The following is a 15,958-nucleotide window of genomic DNA, read 5'->3' as shown; positions in this document are numbered from 1 at the left end:
CCAACTCTCAGACAAATCTACACTTAGTAACCCAAAAAACTTCAGCATTGTGGAAAATTGGCTATCTAATAGACAGCTAATCTTAAACCCTAACAAAACTAAGCTGGTTCTCCTCTCCCCCACACGCAGGTTCTCTCAACTACAATTTACAATAACAGCTAATAATGGCACCATTATCTCCCCTGACACCCAAACCAAACTCCTGGGAGTTATAATCGATAACAAACTTAAATTTGATATGCATGTCAATAAAACTATCAAAACTGTTAATAAAAAACTTGGTTGCCTCTACAAAGTTAAGCATTTTCTCACACCACCTGCTAGAACCGACATCGCCCATTCTCATCTTCTCTCCACCCTCACCTATGCCTCCCCTCTTTTCTCCAACCTGAATAAAACTGATATTAACAAATTATCCTGTTGTTATAACTGTATAGCCAGATTTGCCACTGGAACTGCATACAGGACTCACCACTGTCATAACTTAAATCTTCTAGGCTGGATTGAATTACCTAACCTAACACAGTTCAACCAGCTAATAGTAGCTCATAAAGTCCTCTACCATCCTGAAAACAGACCTGCTTTAAACAACATTATCAACCCCTACAGCAACAACCGATCACTACGCTCATCAAACAGAATCATGGTGCAAACAACTAAGTCCAACAACTCAGCTGGGGATTCTCGGTTTTCAAACTCAGCTGGTAAAACATGGAACTCACTCCCTACAGAGCTAACTTTAGAACCCTCACTACCACTATTCAAAAACAACCTGAACAATTCTTTACAACTCACTGGTTATGCCCATGCTCAAATCCTGACTAGTGACCATATCCTAAATTTATATGCTCCCCCCCCCCAAGTCCTTAATTTCTCTCTACCTAAACTAATTTTAGTTTATAAATGTATAACTGCTGGGAACCCAGTCACTGGGGATACACAAGCCAGTGCATTTCTTTGTGCCGGTCCCAAGCCCGGATAAATGGGGAGGGTTGCATCAGGAAGGGAATCCGGCGTAAAACTTTGCCAAAATATTTCATGCAGACACCAAGAAAACTTTTTATACCGGATCGGTCAAGGCCCGGGTTAACATTGACCGCCACCAGTACTGTTAGCCTACTGGGTGCTGGTGGAAATTGGGCTACTGTTCGCCGAAGGAGGAGAAGAGGTGGAAGACAGGGCCGAAGGCATGAAGAGAGGAGAAAGGCTAGGACTGTGATAGTGAGGGTCAGAACTTTGAATGTTGGCAGTATGACTGGTATAGGGAGAGAGCTAGCTGATATGATGGACAGAAGGAAGGTTGATATATTGTATGTGCAAGAGACCAGATGGAAGGGGAGTAAGGCTAGGTGTATCGGAGGTGGGTTCAAATTGTTTTATCATGGTGTGGATGGGAGGAGAAATGGCGTAGGAGTTATTCTGAAGGAACAGTATGCTGAGAGTGTTTTGGAGGTGAAAAGAGTGTTGGTTAGTGTGATGTTTATGAAGCTGGAAATTGGTGGTGTAATGATGAATGTTGTTAGTGCGTATGCTCCACAAGTTGGGTGTGCAATGGATGAAAAAGAAAAATTTTGGAGTGAATTGGATGAAGTGGTGATGACTGTTCCCAAGGTGAGAGAGTGGTGATTGGAACAGATTTCAATGGGCATGTTGGTGAAGGGAACAGAGGGGATGAGGACGTGATGGGTAGGTATGGTGTTAAACAAAGGAATGCAGAAGGTCAGATGGTAGTGGATTTTGCGAAAAGGATGGACATGGCTGTGGTGAATACATATTTTAATAAGAGGGAGGAGCATAGGGTGACATACAAGAGTGGAGGAAGATGCACACAGGTGGATTATATCTTATGTAGGAGGGCCAGTTTGAAGGAGATTGGAGACTGTAAAGTGGTGACTGGAGAAAGTGTAGTTAGGAAGCATAGGATAGTGGTTTGTAGGATGACGTTGGTTATCAAGAAGAGGAGGAGGAGTGTGAGGGCAGCACCAAGGATCAAGTGGTGGAAATTGAAAAAGGGTAATTGTGAGGTGGAGTTCAGGGATGAGTTAAGGCAGGCACTGGGTGGCAGTGAAGAGTTACCAAATAGCTGGGTAACTACAGCAGAGCTAGTAAGGGAGATGGCTAGAAAGGTGCTTGGTATCACATCTGGACAGAGGAAGGACGACAAGAAGACATGGTGGTGGAATGAGGAAGTACAGGAGAGTATACAGAGAAAGAGGATGGCAAAGAAGAAGTGGAATTGTCAGAGAGATGAAGAAAGTAGACAGGAGTATAAGGAGATGAGGTGCATGGCAAAGAGAGAGGTGGCGAAGGCTAAGGATAAGGCATATGAAGAGTTGTATAAAAGGTTGGACACTAAGGAGGGAGAAAAGGACCTGTACCAATTGGCTAGACAGAGGGACCGAGCTAGGAAAGATGTGCAGCAGGTAAAGGTGATAAAGGATAATGAGGGAAACATACTCACAAGCGAGGAGAGTGTGTTGAGGAGATGGAAAGAGTACTTTGAGCGGTTGATGAATGAAGAGAATGAGAGGGAGAGAAGGTTGGATGATGTAGGGATAGTGAATCATGAAGTACAATGGATTAGCAAGGAGGAAGTAAGGACAGCTATGAAGAGAATGAAGAATGGAAAGGCTGTTGGCCCAGATGACATACCTGTGGAAGCATGGAGGTGTTTAGGTGAAATGGCAGTGGAGTTTTTAACCAGATTGTTTAATGAAATCTTGGAAAGTGGGTGCTGGTGGAAATTGGGCTACTGTTCGCCGAAGGAGGAGAAGAGGCGGAAGACAGGGCCAAAGGCAGAGCTGTAGTAACTACAGAGGGATTAAATTGATCAGTCACAGTATGAAGTTATGGGAAAGAGTAGTGGAAGCAAGGTTAAGAAGGAACGTGATGATTAGTGATCAGCAGTATGGTTTCATGCCAGGAAAGAGCACTACAGATGCGATCTTTGCTCTGAGAGTGTTGATGGAGAAGTACAGAGAATGTCAGAAGGAGTTGCATTGTGTTTTTGTAGACTTAGAGAAAGCATATGACAGGGTGCCTAGAGAGGAGTTGTGGTATTGTATGAGGGAGTCACGAGTGTCAGAAAAGTATGTAAGAGTGGTACAGGATATGTACAAGGGTAGTGTGACAGCGGTGAGGTCTGCGGTGGGAGTGACGGATGCGTTTAAGGTGGGGTTACATCAAGGATCAGCTCTGAGCCCTTTCTTATTTGCAATGATGATGGACAGGTTGACAGATGAGATCAGACAGGAGTCCCCGTGGACTATGATGTTTGCAGATGACATTGTGATCTGTAGTGAGAGTAGGGAACGGGTGGAGGAGACCCTGGAGAGATGGAGATATGCTCTAGAGAGAAGAGGAATGAAGGTCAGCAGGACTAAGACAGAATATATGTGTGTGAATGAGAGGGAGGATAGAGGAATGGTGAGGATGCAAGGAGTAGAGGTGGCGAAGGTGGATGAGTTTAAATACTTAGGGTCAATAGTTCAGAGTAATGGTGTGTGTGGAAGAGAGGTGAAGAAGAGAGTACAGGCAGGATGGAGTGGGTGGAGATGAGTGTCAGGAGTGATTTGTGACAGATGAGTACCTGTAAGAGTGAAAGGGAAGGTCAAGAGGGTAGTGAGACCAGCTATGTTATATGGGTTCGAGACAGTGGCATTGACAAAAAGGCAGGAGTTTGAGCTGGATGTGGCAGAATTAAAGATGTTAAGATTTGCACTGGGTGTGACGAGGGTGGACAGGATTAGGAATAAGTATGTTAGCGGGTCAGCCCAGGTTGGAAGGTTTGGAGACAAAGCCAGAGAGGTACGATTACGTTGGTTTGGACATGTGCTGAGGAGGGATGCTGAGTACATTGGGAAAAAGATGCCAAGGATGAAGCCACCAGGAAAAGAGGAAGGCCTAAGATAAGGTTTATGGATGTGGTGAGAGAGGACATGCAGGTGCTTGGTGTGACAGAGCAAGATGCAGAGGACAGGAAGAAATGGAAACAGGTGATCTGCTGTGGCAACCCCTAACGGGAACAGCCGAAAGAAGATGATGAAATGTATAACTGCTGGAGCAGTGTTTTGTTCTTTATATAATATGCATCTACAACATGTTTGTCTACATAATGCCTTGCCTTGTGGAGCTTTTCTCCCTGGGCTGAAAATGGACATGTTATCCATTTTATAAATTGTATAACTGCTTTATCATTATTTTGTTCCTTATGTATATTAATTTTACCACCCACCACATGTTTTTTGTCTATGTAATGTCTTGCTTGTGTGGAGCTTTTCTCCCTGGGCCTCCGCTAAAAATGGACATATTATCCAGTCGGACTATCCCAGTACAAATGTAAACTAAAAATAAAATAAATAAATAAATTACTGATTGATGACACTCTAATGCCTGGCATTACTGACTGATGACACTCTAATACTTGGCATTACTGATTGATGACACTCTTAATACCTGGCATTGCTGACTAATGAAACTCTAATGCCTGGCATTACTGACTGATGACACTAATGCCTGGCATTACTGACTAATGGAACTCTAATACCTGACATTACTGACTGATGACACTAATGCCTAGCATTACTGACTAATGGAACTCTAATGCCTGACATTACTTACTGATGACACTAATGATTGGCATTTACTGACTAATGACACTAATGCCTGGCATTATTGACTAATTAAACTCTAATGCCTGGCATTACTGATTGATGACACTCTAATGCCTGGCATTATTGACTAATGAAACTCTAATGCCTGACATTACTGACTGATGACACTAATGACTGGCATTACTGACTAATGGAACTCTAATACCTGACATTACTGACTGATGACACTAATGACTGGCATTAATGACTGATGACACTAATGCCAGGCATTACTAGCTGAAGTACCAGAAAATCAAAAAAAAAATAATGATGGACAGGATAAAATATGAGGCAAAATCAAGGCTATTTTGGAAAATCAGGGACAGGTAAGAGGTCCCAAAAAAATAAGTACATTAATCACATAGAATAATTTGAATTCAATTATTGTATTTTATTGCTGAAATTGTGATTATATTGTTACTAAAAGGCTATGGCTGGCCTGCAAATGATCATATTTTAAAATAAGCTGAGGAGTTATCACTTCCTAAAAATAAAACAACAAAGAGCTACAGTTGTGGTGAAAGGCAATTCTTCAAATGCCACAGGATTGATACAAGTGATGGAGAATATCAGACAGATTTCATTTTACGATATTCCCTAAAATGCCACTAAGTTGAGTAATTTGAGTCTTTAAATCTACATAGTAAGTACTGCCACAAGTTATTAAACAGTCATCTGGAAGTGTTGGTTTCCACATATGAAAAGACAGGTGCAACAATGCATTTGTAAAGCATATCTCCCACTTCAGTAAATAAAAAATGTATGAGCATTAGCTGAATGTTAAATAGCAGTCCCAGAAAGACATTCAAGCAATTATTATTTATTTATTTATTTTTCATTTGTTTACCAGGAAAGTCTTACTGGGACAATATCCCATTTTCAGAGGAGACCAGGGGAGAAAAGCTCCACACTGACACAATATGCTTACAGTTAAATAACATTATTACAAAGCCTAACACAGAAGAATGACTTTTTAACTAAGTAAAAATTCAGCTTCAGTTCATACACTGTGAACATATACATACATGGTGCAATTAGTCATGACTGTATGCCTGAGGTGGCAACAATGTAGTATCTCTAAAACCAACATTAATTCCTTAAAAAAAAATAATGATAAGGATGAATCTGGTCTTGCTGACATGAAGCATATATCACAATAGTATTCCACACAATGAACAACTGAACACCTTGCTGTTCATCTGGGTGCGTGACTAGGCTTGTAAGGGTTCTAGAGATCATTAGCCTAGTAACAACCTATGAACCTATGTATTCTTTGTAAATACACAATTAATACATAAAAATAGGTCATCATTAAGAATGATTAATTGATCAAGTTAACTGCCCAAAAATAAAATGCAATGACTAATCTCATACTTACCCCTGGACAAGCATCTTCTCCCTGTTGCCCAACCAAGATGTAAAGCACTTCATCCTTTTCAAGATGGAAAATGGCTGAGGTGAAGACACCATGGGATCTCTTGTTGTGATTCTTGGCTCCTTTCCCCCCAGCAGCTCCATATGCAGAAATCCTGGAAAACCATATTCTCTCACTTAGTATACTTTCATTTCCAAAGTTATTTATAATTTTTTATCCTCTCTGTGGTATGAAAACATATAGAGGTAATTTGCTCAAACTCAGGTACTGCAAATGCCAATTAATAAGACAATATATTTCTAAAGTATAAAACATAAAGTATTAGATATTCCTTAAGTTACCTATGACTAGATAATTTATTCACTCATTTGCAAACCAAGTGAATTATTTGGACTTAACTTTTCATTTTCACTCATGACCTGGAAATGCATACTGTGAAAGATAAACGGGTACTAAATGTACATATATACTGTATATATATATATATATATATATATATATATATATATATATATATATATATATATATATATGGGTCTACTTTAAAACACAGACACGCAAAACAGCGACGACGAGAACACCGAGACTGGAAGATCGACAACTGAGATGACCAACAGTTTAAAAGCACAAAACTTCACATGCCCGACAAACCACAATCCCGACAATCAACAAAACAAAACAAATACCTTTTCTGAAAAACACACACACAAGCACAACAAAAAACTTACAAACCTACACCCTTACATACACAACTACCTATGCCCTAACTTTAACACAAACCCTAATCCCCATCACTATCGCACACTCGCCTAACCTGTGCTCTAACCCTAACTCACTTAACCCGCCCCTAACCCTAAAGTCTGTTACTATCGCACACTTACATTAACATGTCGGTGTTCTCAGCATCGGGCTTTTAAACTGTTGGTCATCTCAGTTGTCGATCTTCTGGTCTCGGTGTTCTCGTCGTCAGTGTTTTGCATGTCGGTGTTTTAAATAGACCCATATATATATATATATATATATATATATATATATATATATATATATATATATATATATATATACATATATATATATATATGTTTTGATGGTACAGCATGAACATTGTTTTATTGCATTCAACTAAAACAATTATACCTCTTGTATAATAAGCAGAATATAAACATACTGGTTATAATACATTTCACCGACTCATCTCTCTGACCAAGATATGAGTGTCACCATACTGGGCAAACAGAATAATGAGAGAAAAAAATATCCAGGGAATTGTTATGGCTAGGCTTCTATAGGCCCTAGGGCCAATAGACTAGTACCAACCTATGAACCTATAAAAAAAACAAGGGTATGAATAAATGCTTAACCCACTAATCTGACATGTAGATAATCAGTGCCAACACTTTTTGCATACCATACTTTTCCTCTCCTTCCAAACTCAGTACCCATCTTAAAACATGGTTCCAGAATGTAAATAAACTACACTATATGTGCTTTTATAATGTTTCTAACTAAACTCCTTAGGTCAACCATATCAGTTTTAAATCTTTAAATAAGAACATTAAAAGCTGGGCTCCCCTCTGTACTCTGTTTTGGGGAGTGAGGGCTGAGGGAAAAGTGCCTATTCAAGCCTAGCCATAACAATTCCCTGCATATTTCTTCCCATAATATTTACTTCCCTGGACCCCTGTCTAGCAGAGTGACTGATATGATCCCTGGGGTGAATTTCCTATCTTCCATCCAATCGTCAAGGTTCCTTTTGAAGGGACCCAAGGAGGCACTCTGCTTGACATCTATGGGCAGTCTATTCCAGAGAATGGGGAGTCTCTGGGTCAGGAACCTATCCCTTCAGCATGTTTTGTTCATTGTGATGACAAGGTTTAGATCCCTGGAGCGTGTGTCTCTGAGGGATTGGGATTTCTTTAAGTGGAGCATGTACAACAGCTCAGGATTTGACATGGCCTTGTGTGTTAAGCAGAGATCGCCTCTGAGTAGATGATAAGCCACAGAGTATAGCTGGAGTTTTTTTTAGATGGTCAGCATAGGGCATCTGCTTTAGGCCTGTGATTCTTTTAGTGAGGTATTTCTGTGACCTTTGCAGCTGTTGCAGATGTCTTGTGAGGTACATACCAAATGAGGCATTGTACTCTATAATGGGTAATAAGGGATGAGTACAGTGGGACAATGACCTCCTTTTTTCTGGATGAAAAGCCTTTAGTGATGAGGTGTGCCATATACAAGGATTTCCTGACTGTTGTGGCAATGTGGTTATCAAAGGTGAGACCACTGTCCATCTGTGTTCCTAAGTCTCTCATCATACTTTCGGTGTTTAGTGTACTGACACCTATGTGGTAATTCATGGGTACATGTTTTTTCCCAAAGGGGATAACTATACATTCCTTGGCATTAATCTTGAGCCCATGGCTCTGGCACCAAGCATCTGTTTCTGTACGGCCATTTTGTAGAATATCCACATCATTTGGGTATTTAGTAATGGCTCCCAGTTTGCAGTCATCTGCGAAATTTGTTAGTCAGAGTCCCTTAGTGTTGGCCTGTACTTCAGAGAAGTAGATGCCAAACAAGAGCGGTCCCAGGACTGGACCCTGATTTACTCCACTTGTCACTTGTCTGGAGCTGGATTTCGAGTTGGCTACTTTTACAGTCTGTGTTCTGTCAGTGCAGTATAGTGTAACACAGAGCATTACAGCTCTGTACAGTGCAATGTAATGCAGTACAGTGTGGAACAGAGCATTACACCTCAGTGCAGTGCAGTGCATTACAGCTTTGTACAGTGCAGTGTAATGCAGTACAGTGTGGAACAGAGCATTATACCTCAGTGCAGTACAGCACATTGCATTACAGCTCACTGTAGTGCAGCACAGAGCATCACAGCTCAGTGTACTGCAGCACAGAGCATTACAGCTGTATAACCCTGAATGGTGCAGCACAGAGCATTGCAGCTCAGTACAATACAGCTCACTGCAGTATAACAGTATAGCACAGTGCATAACAGTGCATTACAGCTCAGCGTAATGCAGTATAAATCAGAAAAATTCAGCACAATGCAGTATAACTATGTACAGTGCAGTGTAGTGCATTACAGCTCAGTACAATGCGGTATAACTCAGTGGAGTGCAGCACAGAGCACTACACCTCAGTACAGGGCAGCACAATGCAGTATTACAGTACAGTGCAGCACAGTGCATTGCAGCTCTGTACAGTGCAGCACAATGCACTACAGTGTTATAAGGATCAAGTGAAGAGAATTCATACTATGCATGCATAATTGTTCTGATACACCATAATAAACTAAGAGATGATCAATAAGAGTATAGTTTAACAGGGCCTGTGCAGCAGGTAGGAATATTACAACATGGCGATCAATGCAGTACCAATACATTAGTGCACAAGTGAGCATAAATTTGTCCAAGACTAGATGTGATAGTTAATGCATTAGACAAAACGTCAAAGATTCTATGAGGATAATATTATAATAGATAGAATGTTACAAGAGACCAAAGGCATAGATGTATCCGCACAGTACTTGAGTACATTTACAGCAGGCTCAGATGCCTCAATAATACAGTGTAGAAATGTAGAACTAATACAAAATGTGATGATTTCGTAGCAGGGATATAATGCAGCAGGGCAGTAAACAGCCACTTTTGGGGATGCCATATAGCAGGACTGTAAACAATCAGCCAACAGTTGACAACTATACAGCAGGGAGTAATAATTAGCAATACTAAATCCAACATTAGTAATAGAAAAAAAAGCAACACAAACTCCCACAACATGCATCCATGTGCAGATGAATACTAGCATTTAATATTCCAGGGAACAGGGATTTGGATGAATAGGAAAATTGTCAAAATGAGTACTTGCTACTCTTTCAAGCTGTCTGGTACTGCGTCATATATTCTGCAAACCTCCTGTGCTAAGGTGTTGTGGCACTGTTGTTCAGATACAATACAGAAGCAGAGTAAAAGGCAGGTGTTGTCATATCATGGCTAGCAAAATGAGTAGTGGCATCTGCAAACATGCCAAGTCTACAGCAGACCCCAAGAGCACACAGGCCAAATAAAGTTAACAATGTTATATAAGCATTAATTATACAGGCCAATCAATTAAATCAAAGTTAATGTTATTATGTAATCAATAATAATTCACACAGACCAGTTAAAGCTATCACTTCGACATAATCAGTAATAATTTATACAAGCTGTAAAGGCTGCCAGCATAGCATATCATTTGTAAATATCAATGTAAGACACAGGCTTGTTGTCTTAAATGAAAAAAAAAACTGCTGTTAGATGTGGAACTGAAAAAAAATGAAACAACAGTGCTCTCTACTGACCAAAGTAAAGCATGTTGTGACCCTCTGATGTAGACAGCAGTGCTGAAGGGTCTAGATTAAGAAATTATTTCTATTGTTTTAACCAAGAGTTAAATTGCTAGATTTAAACATGCAAATGTATTTTTATTGCTATGCTTCCTGACCAGCTGCAAGATAATAAAAAGAGATGTTAAGAATGTAAATGCAGTTTCTATTAGCCTGTGAACCCAGGGAAGTGTGAAGAATTATGTAATGTGTAACCTGGGAACCCCAGGAAAGTGTGAAGAATGATGTAATGTGAATCAGAACTGCAATTTCAATTTAAACAGAGAGAACCAGAGATTATTAAGAATTTTTGTCTTGACCATCCAACTCATCAGCACTCTGCCTGTTTTCTTATGTAAGTTATCTTAGGCTTGTGTTTTCTTTTAGAAATAGCTAAGAACTAGAAAGATTAGACTACATGTTTTCTGTGATGTCAGAACTGTACTACTGAATTATTTAAGTATTTCTCTGTGATCTCTGAACTTTTGACTAGCACTGTGTAGTAGAAAGTATTGTCTTGTGTTTTTATTATTTATTATTAAATATTTTAAAGCCTTTCAACTGTGGCTGTTTTGTGTAGAGATAAGTTAAGCTCTAGAGTACATTGCATATTTATAGTGATTACTGTACATGCCACTCCAAATAAGCCTTGACTGTTTAGTCACACTTTCCAATTGGATAATAATATTGTACAGTAATAATTGGACACCCTTTTAAGGGCCTTTGAGTAGCTGATAAATATTAGCTGTGTGGTGGCAGGTGGTACTACCATATAGTCTGGGTAACAGGGGCACAGCTGGAGAACCTGTGCCAGCCTTTCCCAGGAGTGTCTGTGTGGTTGTATAAACACTTATCTCAAAGTGTGTATGTGTCAGCTACTTGGGCAGGGACATGAAGCACTGGTTGGACAGAGAGGGTACTGGAGGTTTTAGCTTGCCCAGCTAGGCTGAGATCTGGACCCTATAGCTGTGCCAGTGGGGAGTTTTATTGGTGACCTGGAGAGCAAAGGAGTGACCAGCCCTGGACTGACTGTGATCTCTGTGTGCTCTTAGGGGAAATTGCACTTTACTGTGTGTATTTGTTATTCTTTCTTCATATATGAGACGCCCTCTCTGGTGTTAGTGGTGAGGATTGAGGCTCCTTGATTGCTGGGCCAGGGCACGGGTGTCACACAAGCAAATTAGAATTGACATTGCTATGTAATCAATAATAATTCACACAGGCCAATTAAAGTTTAACATTGTTAAGTAATCAATTATAATGCAAACAGGCCAATTAAAGTTAACACTGCTATGTAATCAATAATAATTTGAGCCAAAAACAGCAGCAGCAATTACCCTTTCTCCCATCAGGGGTAGATTCACCTAGACCATTTTGAAATGGAAAACTGCCAAACCACAACACAAAACAGTGCTTTTAAATTATGTATAAAATAAGTAAAAGGTTACTTTTGGACTGGATGGAATCAATAGTCTAGTTCTGACTTCTATTAAGAATAGTATTCTGAACATCCTGCTTTATTCTTTTCAACAATCCTTGGAGCACAGAATAGTGCCCTCACAATGGGAAAGTGCTTAAATTGCCCCTATTAACAAGAGGAGAACAGTTTGATCAGTTTCAGAAGCAAAATTACAACAAAACAAAGCAGACTTCTTAAATCAGCACTACCACACAATAATGTATAAAGTAAAGAAAATGATTATTTCCCAGACGTTATGGTATAGCGTTTGAAGTAAAAAAACTGAGAGCAGAGTTCAGGGAATGGGATAATTTTGACATGTTAAATAAAAGTCACCTTTAGTACTGGCGGACATTTGGTAGTGGTGGAACCGAATATATGAAGCATTTTGTGTCTTCTGTATTGTACACTTTTTTGTATTTCTTTAAGTATGTACAGGTTTCCTTTTTATACTTTTTGTATATGTTAAGTGTTGATGATATGTAAGGGGAAGGCTACAGTGCCTACTACACATTTAGACCAACAACAGCACAAACAGGAGTTTGAGTGGAGGTTTCTTGATCTACATTAGCAACAAATACATCTCCAGGATGATGTCCTGGAGTTAATCCACATCCAAGTCTCCACAGACAAGGTTCCTTACATGTCCTGGCCAGCTATAGGTCAGCCTTTCTGATCCACACAGCTCACAACTTTTACCTAGACTTACCGGATTTACTTGGCATCCAACCAAATTCCCTATTCATGGGGGACTTTACTGCTCTATAGACTAGGAAATGTACACTGCCTCTAAGTCACAGACATAATGTTTCCTGGACTTTATCAATATAAACACCTTGGACCAGATAGTGCACACTCCAACCAGAGGATCAAACATATTGGACCTAGTACTCACTAACATGGGAGAGGGTTGCACCCCCCCCCCACACACACACACACGTTTCATGTCCTCACTGGTGAGGTCAGATGACAAAGCTGTCTCCCTCAAAAAAAAAAAATCAACTTGGAAAATCCAAGTAAATCCGTTAACAGTTAAGAATTATTCTAAAGAATTATTCTAAAGGAAACTACATCCTATTAAGTGATAGTTTGCCAAACTTCATGGCGTCCCCAAACCCCAAGAACATAGCTACCTATGCAGAATTATTTACAGAAGCCATGTAGAAACATGTAAATGGCTTCATTGAGGTTGCTGTATTTACCAGACGTAAGCAGCCCAAATCTAACATCACAGACAAATCCCAGTGGTAGAATCCTTACCTTAGCAGGGTATATAACAAAAGAAAAAAGTCATGGCCAAAATCAGAAAGACCAACTCTCATAAAGACAAGATTTCTCTGATTCAGTGAAACATAAAACTAAGAGGTCTAATAAAGTCCAACAAGGCCATTTACAAGGTCAGGATTGCCTTCCAGGCTAAGGACAATCAAAAGGCCTTCTTTGACTATGTCAGGAACCTTAGTAACCTTAAATGTAACACTCAGCAATGTGCAGAACTGGTGCTAAATGACACAGTGCTCACTGACCAGTGTGACATGGCTGATACATTTGGCTCTAACGTCACATTCCCACTCCTCCCACAATACCACCTGTGCAATCCCTTCTAGCATATCCCCCTCAACTATTAGCACTGTATTGAGCTGTAATGCTCTGTGCTAACAGGGAGCAGGTCCTGATGGCATTCATTAAGGTCAAACACACTGCTTCAGTGGGCCTCGACAATATCCCTGGTTGCCTTCTAAATAGCCTGTAACAAGACTTGACAGGACCACTGAAGGCAGCTACAGCCTCAAAACAGGTTGCATGCCAGGTGAATGGAAGACTGCAATGGTCATCCCTCTTCATAAGGATGGACCATCAACCAACCCCAGAAACTACAGACCTATCAGTCTAACATGTCTGATATGTAAAGCAATGGTACAAATTATAATGGAAATGATCAGCAAGCAAATTGGCAACCTACAGACACTGTACCCATCCCAGTTTGGCTTTTTAAAGGACGTTCTTACCTATTCAACCTGGTAGACTTCTTCAAGATGGTCAGCAATGCTATGGATATGGTAAAAATGATGCATACTGCCTACTTTGTCCTGGCCAATGCATTCTGTATAATATCCCACTCAGGTATTGTTGACAAACTCAGAATTAGGCATAAATTCCTACATAACTCACTGGATTTCTGGCTGGCTCATAGATGGGAACCAAGAGGTCAGGATCAGTGATGCCACCTATACCAGGAGACTGTCAGCACAGGAGTACCCCAGGACTCTGTGTTGGGCCTGTCCTGTATCTACTGCTCAGACATAAAGGCTAATGTCAAAGGCATCTGGTTCACCAAGTTTGTAGATGACTGTAAATTGGGAACTACCCTAGCTTCCTCCCACAAAAGCAACACAAACAAATGACTGGTGCCAAAGCCATGGATTAAAACTCAACATGATGAAATGCTTATAGTGCTCTTTGGGAAATCATCCACCCAAGTTAATTACTCCATTGATAAAACACCCCTAAGAGTTCACCTGATGGTTAGGGATCTGGGAACATATGTTGACAATAATCTGGCCTCTGACCAATATATACACAAGATGGTAAGCAAATCATTCTATGTTGCCCAGCTCATAAGCAAGGAAGTTATAGTATCAGTCTACCTAGCCCTTATCAGACCCATCATCGAGTACAATGCCCTCTTTGGCGTGTACCTAACCAGGCACTTCCAACAGTCGAAATGCCTTCAAAGGTTTCTCAACAGGTGAATCCAGGGTATGAATACCCTATCCTACCCAGATCACCTTAAGGCTCTATCTCTGTACTCAGTCTCTTACAGGTTACTGAGAGGCAATCTATGTCTAGCATATAATGCATCATCAGATCAAGCTCTGATGGATCTCTTGCACATCTGCAAAACAAACAGCACTAGAAACACTAAATCCAAACACCTGAACCTTTCTTACAACATAAATAGAACATGCTGGAGAGACTAACAGGTGTCTCAAAGGATCCCTGGGTTATGGAATGAGCTCCCCATCTACATGAAGCAGACTGCATCCCTGACCCTATTCAAAAGAAACATTAATAATTGGATGGGAATTTCCAAATTCATCCCTCAATCTGGTCTCCATGTCTCTGATGCCAAGAATCTGACAGTAAGTAAATTAATCCCCAACTAACATACAACTCCATAACCCTGAGCTACCTCTTTACTAACATACCCCACCATATATGCATCCAAGGAACTCAGAGACAAAACTGGGTTGGGTTGCATGGCTAGGCTTGTAAAGATCCTGGCAGTTGCTAGCCTTCTGTGGATCTATGAACCCATGAACCTATACTTTTAAACTTTTCCATTCCTTTACTGCTCCTGGAAGAGTGGGAAAAGGAGGTAAGACTGAGAGAGAGATAGAGAGGAAGAAAGGGGGGGGGGTCTCATCATGAATAAAAAGGGGATATTACTACTGAAGCTGAAGAAATGGTTGTTACTACAATTTAGGAAGATAGTTTGTTGACCCAGACTAGGTTAAATCTTACAGCTGGGCTTAGCAGCTTTAGAAAAATGTTGGGATGAAATGTTGGTGAGGCTGCCTACAGAGATAAGTAAGGAGGAGTCTTTTGTAGTCCAAGACCTTTTCAAGACTACAAGTAGCAAGTATAATTGTAAAATATGTACTGAGGCAGAGGACTGCAGGAAGATAATGATGCAAAGCCAAACTGCCTCAAAGAGAATAGCCGACTACAATGAAGTTTTGCAGGATATACTGAGAACTGAAAGTACAAAAAACTAAAACCTGCTAAAACAGTACAACTTTTCTCAGCCTCAACAGAATTACACACCACTGCAACAGAATCAGCAGGACTTTTTTACTGGTCCCAACATAAGAAGTTAATACAAATGCATTCCATGTGCTAGTAGAACTATCAAATCATTGTATTGTCTGTAAAAACCTTATGAAGTTGGATGGGTCACAGTTCCTGAAGTATCAACTATTCGCTTTAGAACATTTTTTGTGGACTGTCCTGGGTAGAGTGATTTTATACCTGAAAAGAATGTGTGAGACTGAAGAAATACAAGAAATGTTAAAAAGGTAAAAATATAAAATGTC

The 15,958-nt window shown here is 40.2% G+C and overlaps 1 protein-coding gene across 1 annotated transcript in view; it reads right to left on the bottom strand.

Moving 5' to 3' along the window:
• LTK (leukocyte receptor tyrosine kinase) overlaps nucleotides 1-15,958 on the bottom strand; it is a 1,073,506-nt gene that overhangs the window by 942,502 nt on the left and 115,046 nt on the right. Inside the window, exon 3 of the mRNA XM_044073449.1 lies at nucleotides 6,031-6,181. Coding sequence (XP_043929384.1) covers nucleotides 6,031-6,181 — 151 coding nt within the window. The remainder of the gene's footprint in view (nucleotides 1-6,030; nucleotides 6,182-15,958) is intronic.

This window comes from Protopterus annectens, chromosome 6.part0, assembly GCF_019279795.1.
Source record: "Protopterus annectens isolate FY-2018-M chromosome 6.part0, PAN1.0, whole genome shotgun sequence".
NCBI classification, from domain to species: Eukaryota; Metazoa; Chordata; order Ceratodontiformes; family Protopteridae; genus Protopterus; species Protopterus annectens.
This window is presented reverse-complemented; position numbering and strand designations above follow the sequence as displayed.